The 14,561-nt window shown below is 52.9% G+C and overlaps 1 protein-coding gene across 1 annotated transcript in view; it reads right to left on the bottom strand.

Annotated features, from left to right (window-relative positions):
- KIAA0226 (KIAA0226 ortholog) overlaps positions 1-14,561 on the bottom strand; it is a 20,430-nt gene that overhangs the window by 4,984 nt on the left and 885 nt on the right. Inside the window, exons 2-14 of the mRNA XM_009999769.1 lie at positions 13,770-13,919; positions 11,081-11,164; positions 9,987-10,146; positions 9,713-9,819; positions 9,019-9,159; positions 8,657-8,813; positions 7,890-8,438; positions 5,313-5,408; positions 5,021-5,136; positions 4,351-4,552; positions 3,891-3,992; positions 3,039-3,113; positions 283-343 (exon numbers count right to left, since the gene is read on the bottom strand). Coding sequence (XP_009998071.1) covers positions 283-343; positions 3,039-3,113; positions 3,891-3,992; positions 4,351-4,552; positions 5,021-5,136; positions 5,313-5,408; positions 7,890-8,438; positions 8,657-8,813; positions 9,019-9,159; positions 9,713-9,819; positions 9,987-10,146; positions 11,081-11,164; positions 13,770-13,808 — 1,889 coding nt within the window. The 5' untranslated portion in view covers positions 13,809-13,919. The remainder of the gene's footprint in view (positions 1-282; positions 344-3,038; positions 3,114-3,890; positions 3,993-4,350; positions 4,553-5,020; positions 5,137-5,312; positions 5,409-7,889; positions 8,439-8,656; positions 8,814-9,018; positions 9,160-9,712; positions 9,820-9,986; positions 10,147-11,080; positions 11,165-13,769; positions 13,920-14,561) is intronic.

Here is a 14,561-nt window from a genome sequence, read left to right as displayed (position 1 = left end):
AGGATACTCAAGGATATGAGAGGTCCTTCCCCCAGCCTCTTACCTATGAGGAAGTATGAGCATGTCTCCTGACACCAGTCCACATCGTATCTACCTCATGATCATGTAACATGGGACTCATCCTAATCATTACAGCTGCTACTTCCCAAATTTTAAGACTGGGACCCAGCTGGAGGGATGTCCCCTCCCATGCAGAACAGGAGCTGATGCACGTGGAAGAGCAGAGCTGGGCAGGAAGGGAAACTTGGTACCAAGATGTACTGCTGCAAGTTGAAGACGTACATGGACTCTGAGGAGAGAAAGGACTTCCTGCTGGAGTCTGGGTTCCTCTTGATGTCTGCATCTGAATCACAAACAGACAAGATGGAGCAGATGGGGCAGGGCAAGGGATGCACTAATTTCAAACCAAAGCTTCACTTGTAAAATTCAACAAGCTTTTCTAAAGCAAGTGGACTACAGCATCAACTTCTACCAGTGGCACAGAGCAGCAAGGAGAGGTGCAGTCTAATCAGTTGCCTGTCAGAGTTACTAGGAAAGGACAGAATGGGATGCTGTGAAAACAATGAGCCTGGGCTTTGGGTGAGACAAGTGGCTGCTGCTACAGGTCACACACCAAGTCCTAGCAGTGACATGGCCTGAAACAGTAGGCACAGAGGAGCTAGAAGGACAGCAAGGTTAGCAAGAAAGTTTAGTAGCTCTTTACAGACAATATAGATGCTGCAGGGGATTAGCAACGGGGTGCAGAGCCCTTCTCTCTACTTGACTGCAACCTGCCAGGTCAGATGGTGGCCATGCCACAGCCTGTCAGTGACTGCCCAGCCAGGGCTGTCAGCCTGAGCCCAGCACTCCAGAGACACAGCAGTGTCCATGCAGAGCAGGCCAGCAGCCACAGGGCCAGCCCTCTGCAGAGGCCACAGACCCATCTCCCAAGAGACAGTGCAGGACACTGGGGTCCTGCTCCTGCCACCAATCCATCAGCTCCCCAACAGCCTGGGGCTGCTCTGCATCTCTCCTCGGAGCCAGCCACAGGTACCAGACAGTACCCAGTGGGTACCTTCATCATTCATCTCTTTCTTTCACTCTGGCAGGTTAAACCCTAACTGGGAATTAATCTCCACAGTGGAAAGACCCTGGGACAGGATACTTTTCCAGCAATACAGGGCAAGCAGAAGCAGGCAGAAATCCAGCTTCACTGCAGACAGACTCTCAGTAAAGGGCAGAGGGGCATGCAAGAAGGAAGTACTACAGGTCAGGACAGAAGAGTAGACAATGCCACAACCTTCAACCCAGAAGGTCTTCTGTTTTGTACCTTTGGGGTGCTCTAGGAAAGGGGTCTGCAGCAACTACACCACCTTCAAACACAGGCTTGCAGCTCCCCCAAACTGGTGGCTCAGTGCCCAGCTAGGTGAGGCACACCTCAGGTCCCTGCTTCTCCATCCCGAGCAGGTTGGCTATGTGGACCCAGACAGAGCCCATCCGACCCCAGCCAGGCACCAACCACACACCCAAGCCTAGGAAATCACAGCCTGGCTGAGTAGAGAGATCCACTCTGGAGCAGTTGGCTACCCTAAGAAGAGCAGGACCTGCCCTGGCAGCAAGGGGAGCAAGTCCCAGTCCTGCCCATAAATTCAGACTCACACTACTGGAGTTCAGCATGGATGCTTAACCCTCCTTGTTCAACATCCATTGCTGGAAAGAGGCAAAGGAAAGCAGCCAAATGCTAAGGAATCCATATATCTACATCATGCAAATGGACTTCTAGCTGAGGAGAACAGGGAATTCAGGCAAACGTAGCCTCCTGACCACATACAGCACCAGCCAGACACCTGCCGTGCTCTGGTGCCTTCAGCTCTGTGCAGGAAGGTGCTGTGTGGTCCTGCACTACAAGAGGTGAGCAAACAACAAGGTGTGTGCAGCGCAGCCTGGGCCAGGTGTGACGGGGAGGCAGAGCCATCCTGCTCAGGCACTGCCATCATCTCAGGGGTTGCAAAAGGAGCCAAACCTGACTCCAGGCTCCTGCAGGGGCTAACACTGGGATCTGGCCACTGCTCCCTCACCAACCGTAACTGTGGACACTCCCCAAAAGCCTCCAGTTAGCTGCCCAAAAGGCCTCCACTGCCAATGCTTTCACCAGGTAGGTGAAAGCCTCCCCAGGAGGCTTGTGAACAGTCCCCAGCCCCTGTACGCCAGCTTCAGGCCAGGGTGAGCCCTCTGAATTAAAGCCCTGAGCTGTAAACACAGGACACAGCAGGACTGGTGAGGAACCTCAGAGCACCAACAGCAGGAGCAACACACTGGTGCTGATTGCCTGACAGGAAGATAGCAGCAGCAGCCCACGTAGGCTGTCCCCTTGCTAAAGCAAACAGGGAGCATATGAAGGTTATTTAAATGTAGCCAGCAGACCAGAGGCATTATCTAGTAGTACTGTAAACAATAAAAACACTAAGCAAAACCTGGCTGCACATGATCCCAGGGCCCAGGGTGAACAAACTGCCTGTGCCCTGTCTGCTCTCACTACTTCTACCTTCAGGACTTCCTTCTGGAAGGATTCTTCTCCAAGTCTGAGCAGCTGGCCATGGTTCAGATCAGAACTACGACATGCCAGCTCTGCCAAGTTAAGCAGGATAACATTTCCCAAAGCACATGGGATGGAGACCTCATCCCACATCGTAGAAGACTCTGCCCTCATCCAGCACAGGCTCATCCTTCAGCAGCTACAGAGCCACAAAGCTGTGCCACTGCCCTGCCAAGCCCTACCTCAGGCAAGACAGGTCTTCACCATAGCAGCCACATTTGGTATATCCAAAATACTGCACGGCAAAACGCCCTGGAGGATGGAGCCCATGGCAGAGCTCCTCTGCCTCCTCACTGCTCCATCCTGCCATATCACCCTGCCACAGCTTTTCTTTGCAATGTCTGGATGATACGGATCATAATTCCCAGATGAGGCAGATTTCTGAGAAGTGTGTACGTGCACACACACACACACCTTGCACACACAGGCACGCGTGCCGCAGGGGAGCACTGCGCGGTACTACCTGAGAACAAGGAAGCCATTGACACTGAGAGGCCGTTCTTGGACATTTGAATCAGGTTAGATCCATCGTTACCATCTGCATAACATGGTGATGACAAAACAGTTGACTTCAGTGCTTTGGCCAGGCCAAAGAGAAAGGGCATAATACAGGAGCAGCACTCACGTGAGAGATGCTCAGAACCAAATTCACAACTGAGCCCAAAATCTAGCCCTCAGGGACTGAACTGAGGACTTTGCTGTCAACAGCAAAGAGTTGAGAAGTTTATAGGTGGAAAGTAGACTGCTCCATCTTCTTTTTAAAGTCAGTGAGATGGAGGAACTGCTGAGAAGTCAGTCATCCACTTCAGAGGATGAACAAGGCTCTGAAGGAAAGGGACAACCAGAGACCCAGACAGGTCTTCTGTGGGCAATAAGCTCAGCCATCCAAGCTGCCAGAAGCAGAGATTACAGATATTACAGGTCAAGATGTGACCAGCACCCACCACTGCCACCCAAGCAATAAGTGGTCAGAGCTTTGTCTCCTTTTGCCTGGGGAGAAGGAGAGGAAGACAGCTCTACCATTTATCTCTAGCTGTGACAGTTGCCCTGTGGACCAGGCAATGAAATAGAAACCACCTACCAGCCAGAGGCACTGAACCCTAAAGGGTTACAGAGGATTTCAGCGTAAAGTCACGTCACCACATGAGGCAAACTAGCTGCTCTGCTTGTGCTCAGAATTCAGCCATTTGTTTGGGGAAAGCCATCCTAAAGGCCAGAGGGTCATGCCCTTCTTCAGCGGGACTGACCTCAACACAACCACACATGGGAGAAGTCTGTCTCTACACAAGAAGCCAATGCAGCCATTCCTTCCTACCTTGGATCTCGTACTCTTCCACATCCTCTGCAGAGCCAGAGTCAGAGAACCGCATGGAGCCGTGAGAGCTGAACTGGGACCCACTGTCTGTCACCACAAGACCTAGAAGAAATGCAACACAGCCAGGCCATCAACAGAAGTGGTGTGAAGGGCTGCTGATAGCTAAGGGAGAAGCTGATAGCCAGGTATGGCCAGGGCAGAGGGATGGAGGTCAAGGATGGACAATACTATGGGCTCCAAATGAAATGACATTCCATAACCCAGCAGCAGCACACGAGTGTTACAAGCGTGTAACATCAGTCCCACTGCAGCCTTCAATAGCAGCAGAGTTTCACAGATCTCTGCAGCACCTTGGTAGCAAGAGGATTGTTTCCCATGAATAGGCAGGAAGCTATAAGGACAGGCCATGGACAGAAAACCCACATCCCACCAGCTGATGAGGCCAAAAGACATCACCCACTGTCTGAGCCTGTCTCCTGGCAGGCAGGGAACTGGTGCCTGGCGCGGATCTGCTGGCGCCGAATGCGAATCTTCTGTTTAAGCTCCTGGATCTCCTTGTCACTGTCTTCCTCCTCCTCCTCCAGCTGCCTGCTCATCATGTTACATTTCATCAGCTCAATGGCAGCAATCAGGGACTCTGAGATGCTGAAGTGGGCATTCTCCTGAAAGGCAAAGGCAAAAACCTTCAAGAGTGTACCATGGAGAAACTAGGAAGTCTTGGTAAAATGTTGTTCCCTACCTGTGAAAGGAAAGAGCTTACTACTTGTGGAGGGTGGTAGAAAGATCTTAACCCCTACCAACGTCATGAAGTATGACTCTTCACTGAGAACCTATAGACTAAAGCCTTCTTGGGCATCAGAACACTCACAAAACACAAGGGATATTCTATGAAGATATGCAACACATCCGCTCTGGTGAGTCAGCATGTGTTCCTGAGAAGCCCTCACATATTGCAAAGCTGCTGGACAGGCAAATCCTGGCTGCCAGACAGCACTGAACAACTCAAGACTGAAGTTCTGTGCACAGTTCCATAGCTGGAAATACTATGGGACTGTCTTCCCCGTGGAAGGAAGTATCACTGAACCTGCAGTAAGATATGTTCTCCAACACACACAGGCTGACTCCCTCACCTTCTCCAGGTCTGCACAGCTTCCGAAGTCCTGCTCAGAGAGGTAGCTGATGAGAGACTGCCCTTCTGAAGGTCTTCTGAACATCCCTTCCCCTGAGCTCAGGTACTGGCCAGAGTCTAGAAAAGCAAGAGATAAACATATGAGGGAGGGACCTGCTGCTATTCCCATGCAAACAAGCCCAACCAGCATCCCACAGGCAGGTGACAGAAGTTTAGGCCACCACAGCCGATGGAGGAACCTGACCAGATTCCCACTGTCCCCACATGTCCCCACTGAGGCTGGCTGGACTCACCATACTCCATGTAGAGGGAGCTGGGTGTGCTCAGTTCACTGCTCTGGGTGGACGCAGAGACTGGCCCTCGCCCTCCACCCGGATCGCCATGGGACTCTGGAAGGGAAGATGACACCAGGCACACATAAGTATCCCTGAGGCAATCCAGCCACTGCACGGGATGAAATGGAAGGGGTTCAACATCACACAGGCAGGTACAAATGGATGGGAAGCAAGGAGGGACATCCTCTGCTTGGCTGGCCTGCTCCATGCCACAACTGAAGGCAAACTCAGGAGGGGACAAACCTAAGGGGGGTTTCAGGCAGGAGAGGAGGAGGGGGAAAGGAGAGAAGCTTATGAAAGCCATGAAACAGCTGAGTCCTGAGCCTTCCCCTCTTTACCCCCTAGCAGAACCAGGGGACACAACAGGCTCCAGCAAGCACCTCTGCCAGCCCCTTCTTTCTGCTGGAGCATATCCAAGGGAAGAATTATCCCATAGGGCAGAGCATCAGGACAAAGGGAAACCTGAGCAACCAAGGGTTCTGTGGAGCTCCCAGCCCTGCAAAGTGCTTGGACAACAGTGGAAGGAGGCATCTGAAGGACATGCTCAACTAGGAGGCAGGGTTCCCTGCACACAAGCCTGGGCTGCAGTGGTCAAGGTGACCTACACAGGCTGTGGGCAGAGCTGTGCCCCACGCACACACCGCCGGGCAGCTCCCTGCCAGGCTGAGCCGGCGAGGACTGCCAGGAGCTGGCCTGACCAGAGACCAACAACAGCTGGTGTTCTGTGCAGTGCCCAGAGTGGCTGGGTGACAGAGGACAGCTGAAGGAGACTGAAAACACCTTGACTGTAATGTACAGGTGTGGACACAGGGCTGGGACTGGCTGATATCCCAATCACAACAGAAGGGCAACCCTGTCCTCTCCACCTCCTATTCCCCTTTACTCCCAGCTAACCTGGATATGGATGGAGGCTCCTCAGCCCAACAACACCAGCATCTGCCTGCTGAGACTATGAAGCAGCAGCCACCAGGATGGGGCTTGGAACCAACCCACCCCACAGGCTGGGTGACAAAGAAGATCCATCAAAGTGGGAGGCTCTCACAGCTAATTGCTGAAGCCTGGCAGGGTCTTCTACAGCTGCCTCAACCCTGCTGAAAACCACTATGGAAACCACCTCATGATCACCAGCCTGGGGGACACGTACAACAGTGCCTACTATTGAAGGGTAAAGTGAGGCAGTGCTTGGCATCCTCTGCTGGAGCAGGACACAGGGTTGGACACGTCTGTCTGAAGGCCCCATCACTTCCAGGAGAAGCCTTCCCAGCCACAGAGCCCTCAGCACCCAGATGTGAGCTCGACAAGCACAACGCTACCGTTCAACAGACACAAAGGAAAACCCTTCTTTATATGAACTGCTGACTCTTCTGCACGTGGGGCAAAGGGATGGCAGCACCCCAGCACCTCTGCTCAGGTGGAAACCTGCTTCGAGCCCAGAAAAGCACCAGAGAGTCCTGGCTGTGGGTGAAAGCACATCTGGCTGGAACACAGCTGAACTCAGCCAACATCTAACCTCCCCATGTTACAGATCCACTAAATCAAAGAAAAAGAAGATGTTCAAGACCACACCTGCTTAGCTGCCAGCCCTTACTCACTAGGTGAGAGATGAAACCTCTCCTGGCTCCTGAGGCAGTGGGGTGGAGGGAAGGGCAGAGGATGCAGCTCAGGGACTTGGTGGCCAGCGCTCCCTAATGCCATGCAGGGGAGCTGGGCACTCTTCTGGGTCTGGTCCATTGCTCCCGAAAACCAAGCTGGGATCTTCAGTCAGGTCACATGCATAAACCTGACTACCCTTCAAAGCACCAGCTGGGACACAGGGAAGAAAGATTTTTTTGTTTTTGTTTTCTAAATGGACACTAATGGATTTGATGGAAATCCTGAACTTGATGCGATGATCACTAATGAAGGGCCATTATACTGGCTCCCAAACCTGCCACTGGATCTTCTATTATAATGGTGATATCCCTGAGGCCTCCTGGGCAGACAGAGGAGGAGGAGGGCAGCGTTAAGGGAGAAAAAACAGAGACAGACTGGTTACTACGCAGCAAGGACCTCCACTTCTGCATGAAGGCACCACTAAAGGAGCAGACTCCCACAGACTCATTGTCTCCTCACATCCCACTCCTCCCCATCATGCATTCACCCACTTAAGAGTACAGCAGGACTCACCAGGTTACCAGCAGGATGACAACCTACAAGTACGATGAGCCCAAGCCCCAGCCCAGTGCCCTGCCATGGCCCATGGCCCCAGCTGGGCAGGGCCAAGACAGTGAACACCACAGCATCACTGTCATTTTTTTAAAAAAGCTGCCAATATCAGTAACAGACCAGCCCAGGGCATTCTGGGAAACAACATGTCAGCCCATCACTCTAGTGCAGGGCAGGAAAGCTAAGAGCAAAGACCAAATTTCCCAATCACTTGCCCACTGTTCCCCTTGCTGACCTGATCCATGGAGTCAAAGGGGTGGCCAGCATCAGCTCCCCGTGAACTGAGGACTCCCACACCCAAAAGCCACCCCAGAAAAGTCATCCCATTACCATGTATCTTCCCCGAAGCCACATTGGTGTCAGAGTGCGAGCGCACGTGGCTTTTCTTGAGGATGCCTTGTGGAGCTGATGACTGTCCCTCTGAGAAGCTAGACCGGCGCAAGAGACTCAGGCCCCTGCTTCCACCTCCACTTGCCCCCTGCTCCCCCAGGGATGAGACTGAGTCCAGCTTCTGGGAGCTGCTGGAGGAGAAGAGTTTGGAGCTACTGCTCTTGCTGCTGCTGGTGCTGGCACTGCTGCACGCCCGGCCCCGGCGTCCCAAGTTCCCGATGGCCAGGTACTCAGGGCCATCGTTAGCATCACTCTGTGGATCATCCTGACTCCCTGTCCACGTGTCTTCACTCTGGCTGGTGGTGCTGGAGCTCATCTCGCTGGCCGGAGAGAAGGGATCTTTGGGTGAGGTGATGTGGAAGTGGGTGACAGAGCCAGACTGCTCCAAAGGGGACCTGCCCTCACTGAAGGAGGAGGACCGGGTGGATGGGCAGCAGTCCTGTGGCTGGCTGGTGCTGGAGCTCACAGAGGAGCTCGCTGGTCTCCTGTCTGGACAGAAGCAGGAGGAGGATGTCACACACCCTGGCACAAGCAGACCACCCTATGGCAATAAGCCATAGGCTTATTGCCACACTAAGGCCAGGGATCTCCCTCCTAGTGAAGGCAGAGATCGTCTCACACCCATCCACCACAACCAATCCAAGAGTAGAAAAAAAGGCAAAGCCTTTTCTGGGTCCATCTGGAGTTTCCCAGCTTACCCTCATTACCTGAGAGGCCAGAGGAAGCTGGATGGTGGAGGCTGGAGAAGGACCCAAAGCAGCGCTGCTGTGTGCAACCTGCAGCAGGGATGTACGGGGACACAGGGAGGGCAGTGAAGCTCTGGCTCTTGGTCACTGGAGGTGGACTGTCACTCTTCCTGCTAAGCTGAAGAAAAGTGGCATCATTAATAAATGGGGCTACACATCAAAGGAATGGAAAGGAATTGACCTGTGAGCTCCTGGTCACCAGCCAGCAAAGGATGTGGCAGCCCTGGGGGCAAGAGGATAGGGAGGGAAAAACACTGCGGTGCAGAAGGAAAGCAGCTGCTGTTTGCTCACAACCACACAGCAGGTTCCCTTTGGGAAATTACCAGGCTCTCGGTGAAATGATCCAGGCAGGTCGGCACCCCAGGCAGACGGCTCTCGTGTCCTTCAGTGTCCCGGTCACACATCCCTCTTGTCCCAGCAGAAGGATCCGATGAGCACAGAGATGGCAGTGATGTGCCAGCCAGCTGCAAGAACACAGCTCTCATTTAACCAAGGCTCATTAACTGCCTTCCTCTGGGGAGCTCTGTGTAAAGAAAGCAGCTGCTGTTTCTCTCCTCTGGGGAAGAGGCAGCAGGTGAGGGGCTGCACAGGGGGGGGGTCACTGGTGTCACCAGGAGGATTGGGCACCCAAGTGTCCTGTGGTTCCCTTTGTCCTGCACAGCCTGGGAGCTCTGCCTGCTGGCCCTGAAGCCTGGTACTACTGGAGAGGGCTTTAGAGCTATCTCTTATGAAGAACTGTCTCTCAGATCCTCATATTCAAATCCTCAGTGACAGCCAGAACCCAGGTGCCCACCAGAGGCTCCACACAGCCATCTCCCCCACCCTGACGCTGCCAGGCCCACTCAGGTAGCATAAGGAGCAGTTGGTCACTCTGCTCTTCTGGAGCTCCTTTTGCTCCTTCCAAGTCCACCCCCCTGTCCAAGGGCCCTGTGTGCCCTGACTGAGACCTCACACAAGCAGCCACAGCCACAGGGAGTCTGTGAAGAGCCAGATGTAAAAGCCAGGACCACAACTCACCATGGAAGTGTCGATCTGAGCTAGAAGCCTGGGGTTGTTCTGCTCAACAGCCTCCAGGCACTGCAGCATGGCCGTGACGTGGGCGTCACTGAGCAGGAAGGCAGAGTCTGGGGAGACAAAACTGCTGCTCGGGGGGGTCCCTCTCACCCCTGTGGTTTGACGGTGACAGTTTGTCACACACAAACCACATTTTCTGCCACCCCCCCCTCACTCCCACACAGCTCGGGAACACCACCAGGTATTTCTGAGCAGGGAAAGGCCCGTTTCTCTTTACCTGTGTAGAACTTCCTGATGTACTGCCGGTTCCCCAGGAGCGGCCTCAGCTGCACCGACAGGCAGTGGCACTGCAGGCTGTGCTGCAGCCACAGCTGCGCGATGGCCTGGTCCCCCCTGCCCTCTGCGTCGGGCTGGCTGCTCTCCTGCAGGCTGAGGAACTGGAAAGGGACACCAGGCACAGGTTAAGGCACGCAGAGGCAGGCAAGGGGTGTTTCAACACACGGCCTTGGTCCCCTTATAATGGCAGCTTTCTAGCGCTGGTTAGTGTCGGTAGGAAAGGGGACACGCCCCAGCAGCTCCCCAGCCACCAAGGAGACAAAAGCACCAGGAAGGAGCAACACTTCAAAGGTCAGCAAATGACCAAAGTCCTCTGACAGCCAGCAGCACGATGAATTTCCCCTGCACGTTCTCCCACCGTGTGCCTTGCCCCTGACCCAGAGGGACCCTATGCTCCCAAATCCAACTCATCCTCAGTGGTGAGGGTCATGTTCTCACTGACACAGTAACTGGAGAAGGTTACAGTAACACCTGAGCTGCTGCAGCTTGAAGAGCTGGACTGGAGTCACAGCCCAGGTCCCCCAGCAGCAGGCTGGACATAGGGACCACCAGTGGTCAGGCCCTTGTGCCCATCCATGGTGGGGACCACAGACATCAGCATGGGACAGCCAAGGACCAGAAGCATCCCTGGGTGCCAGCCACTGGTACAAGCCAGGAATGGGACAACCAAACGCACAGTGAACGCACAACCCAGCAGCAGGACTGCCCAGACCCTTACAGACTGGCAGAGGCACGAATCCCCCCTGTGCACACACAAGCACCATTTGTGCCGGTTCCCTCGGCGATGCCGCTGCACCCAGCCCAGCCCAGCTGCAGCCTGGCCTGGCAGAAATAAGCAGCTGATTGTCTCAGCCCAAACCACGCCGAGTTCCTGGGATGTGGCTTGTGCACAAACACGGCAGCTTCAGCCTCCACAAGCCATGCAGCCACTTCACCCAGGGCAAGCCAACAGCCACCGTGCTGCTACCACACCGAAGAGGATCACAGCCCAGCTGCCTTTTCCCTTCCCCACAAGGCCACCCCACCAGAACCCACCTTCTCCAGGTGATGAGCAGAGCCAGGATTGAGCCAGCGAATGTCCTTCACAAACTGCCAGTAATCCTTCTGTCTGCAGCACACCTGCTTGGGACAGGTGCAGTTAGACACCACCACCCAAGTCCCAGTTGCATGACAACATCCCTTGCTAGCACCCTGGCTACCACGAGAGGACAGCTCTGAAACCTGGCAAGATGGGCCAGAAAATAGGCAGAGGAAGGGCAGCACTGCTTTGCAGAGGAAGAAAAAATGCAAGTGTGTAACATGGTTTTGTAGATTAAAAGATCAAGTCAAAAAGCACTGCTGGGATGCAGGTTAAGTTGTCCCCTTCCTCTCCCATGGGGATCTGTCAGTTGTGGCCAGCCCACAGGTGACCAAGCAACAGATCTCCTGAGCTTCTCTTCTTCCAACAGTTAAGATCCCAGATCATCATGCTGTGGAGACAGCAGAGGCTTTAGGACAGGGACGGGACATGGCACTGAAGGGCTCACAGCCCTGCTGCCACACAAGAAGGATCCCAGAGGCCAACTGGAGCTCATCAGTAGATCATGGAGCAGGGCCAGCACCTCTATGACCAGGCAGACAGAAGATGGGAACAGACCTCAGGTGCCAGCTGCACCTCTAGAAAAGTGCATCTGGGGACTCTGCTCTGCCTGAGTCCTTTCAGTCACTCCAACCACAGCAGTGACTTGTATGTATCCCTGCTCTTTCAAAGGTCTGCCAAGGCCAAGGTTGACCAATTTCCCAAGTCACTGTTCCCCTTCCTGCCAGAACTAAACCCTCCCCTGAAAGGGAGCCCTGATGCCTCAGCACCCCACAGAAGTCAGACCCCAGTGAGGGGACACAAAGGGCAGCATGGAAACACATCCCAGCAAGAACAGCAAACATTGCTCTCTTCTGATGCAAGCCACCACTGAGAACACCAGCACAGCCCACCACCCCAGGTAAGACATTTGGCTTTGCATTTCTACCAGCTCTTTGCTGCTGTTTGCCTCAGCTTTATTAAGACCATACGTTATTTTGCTTTTAGTTATTCTTCCCATTAAAGAGGAACTGCAGCACAGCTGCTGTTCTCCTCACCACCCTATCGGGTGTAAACACAGCCCCAAAATATCTCTCTTCACCAAAAGGCCGATTTTTTTTTTTTTTTAATTTCTCTCTTTATTTCCTCTTTCACAAGCATCAGAGGAATGGGTTCTGTTACACGGTTTATTTGTTTGGGGGAATTGGTTTTGGTTTTTTTAAGACTAGAGAACTAACATGGCAATTTTAGTCCTCAAAATTCTACTTGAGCTTTTCTGGACAAATAAATAAAATTCACTCAAAAGTTTAAAAACCTCTTACCATTGTTCTCTTAACACACGAATACGGATTTTTTTCACTTAGAAAAATTTATTCCCATTTGTAGGAAAAAAGTTGATGAGAAAATAATAAGTAGAAGGAAGTGTTTAGCTGCACGAGCTATGGGAAAACTTATGTTAGGTCACCATGTTTTTGCCAGCCTCCCTTTGCAGCTATTCTACCTAGCTTGATTGGTGTCACACGTGCCCAAGCAGGGGAGACATTTCTAGGTCCCACAGCAAAACCATTGAGGAAGGCAATGCACCATCCTGCTTTGCAGGTCTGGCATGAACTGTCACTAATAGACAGATGAATATAAACAACTCAGTCTCACTTGCTGAAGGCTATTGACAGGACATGTGCTCCTCGCATGTTAAAGGCAGCTCCTCTCTCTGCCAGTCTCCCAAAGAAGGTCTCTGGTCCATGTCCCTGGGGACTAAGGGGAACAGAGCAGCACCATCATGAGTGCTGACTGCAAACTTATTAAATCCAGGGAGCAAAGTACCCTGCTGGGATAAGCTGCCAGCCTGGCTCTTCCTGGAGGCTTATTAGCTCTGCAGCGTTGCATAGGTGTGATTTTCCTGCTCCTGGATGCCAAGTGGCCCGTGCAAGCTGCCTAGGGCTCCTCTGCATTGCTCCCTCTCTGCATCACTCTTCTCTGCATCTCTCTCTGGGTGACAGAGCCACGGATGGGAAGTTTGCCCCCAGGCACACACTGCAGACTTGCTTCAACTTCCCATTGTTAATTAATTGTGCTGGTAATTGCAAGCTGAAGGGGAGATCTTCAGGCCTCTGCACACAAGTGAGAAAGAGAAGTTCTTCCAGGCAGGCATGGAAGGGGGAATGGCTGGATAAGCAACTGCAAGGTATGGCGAGAGCCTGGGAAGAGGGCTCCTGTTCACACAGAGCGCAGATTTGCCTGACAGCTCCTAACATAGCTGACCAGAAACATAAAGATGTGAAGGTTCTCTTGCCAGACCTCGCTGGGGAGTTGTCCAAACACACACAATACTGGGCTGACTCACTATAAATGCAACTTTATCACTTGGCTGCAGCAGGATTAGCAGGAATAAAGAAGAGAGGGGTTGGCCTCAGTGAAAGTGGCACAGGTACTTAGAATAAACACAAAGGTGGAGGAGAGAGAAAAAACATGTGCCCAGGTCCCTCTGACAGACACAGGACTTGCTCAGTCCCTGCTTCAGTCATTTCTCACACTGCTACGAGCATTGTACTCATTTCATTTATGAGCACTGAAGCAAACCACAGCAGACAGGACTGTCCCAGCTGCCCACGACAGGCACTGAAGCTGCTGCAGACAGACAGCAGTGCCAGCAGGACTGTGCCCTACCTTGTCGTGGATGAGTCCATGGTACAGGATGCTGTGCATGTCTCTGCAGAGCCTTTCCAAGCCGCCATACTTGGACCAGACATTCGGGTTACTAGTGGACACCAAACCTTCCACTGTGGTCTTCAGGTTGCCTAGCAGCTTCCAATGCTCCTTCCTGCAGAAGAACATGGCAAGGTCCATCAGATATACAGTAAGAGGAGCTTCACAACAGAACCATGGTAATACTCTCAAGGAGACCCTGGTCAGGCTGAAACTTTCAGTGGTCCAGAAGCTAGCAAAGGTGAGCTAAGAGAGTCTTTACACTTCCCTGTGGTCTCCTGTGCATGTTTTGTGGACAATCAATGGACTGCAATGATGCTTGTGATGACTGGCAGCCACCACCAATGTGGTCTCCGGTGACAGCCAGAATGAAGACTGATGGCTCCTGTAATATACCACTTGCTTAGTACTGGCCAACAGAGCTGGAGGACATCTTTCCAGTCAGCCTCCTGCTTCACTCACACCCTGTATCAGAGACTGTTCAGAGCAGCAACATGTCAGGAAAACAGCAACTGCACTCTGCGGGTGTATTCTAGAGCTTCCAAAGCCTTTCTCATTGACATCAATCCCCTCAGCTGCCCTGTGTATAGCAAGAAATCACCATTTTCTGTCATAAAGGGGGAGTGATGGCTCCAAGAGGTAACATCATTTGCCTATGGAAAAGCAATTTTGGATGACTGAGGTCCCTGCTCAAGCTGCTCAACAGTGTTGCCAGGGGAACAGCAGCTGTCATAAAACGTATTCCACTAGGAG

Source organism: Chaetura pelagica, unplaced genomic scaffold (genome assembly GCF_000747805.2).
Source record: "Chaetura pelagica isolate M959 unplaced genomic scaffold, ChaPel_1.0 scaffold20, whole genome shotgun sequence".
In the NCBI taxonomy this organism is placed as follows: domain Eukaryota; kingdom Metazoa; phylum Chordata; class Aves; order Apodiformes; family Apodidae; genus Chaetura; species Chaetura pelagica.
This window is presented reverse-complemented; position numbering and strand designations above follow the sequence as displayed.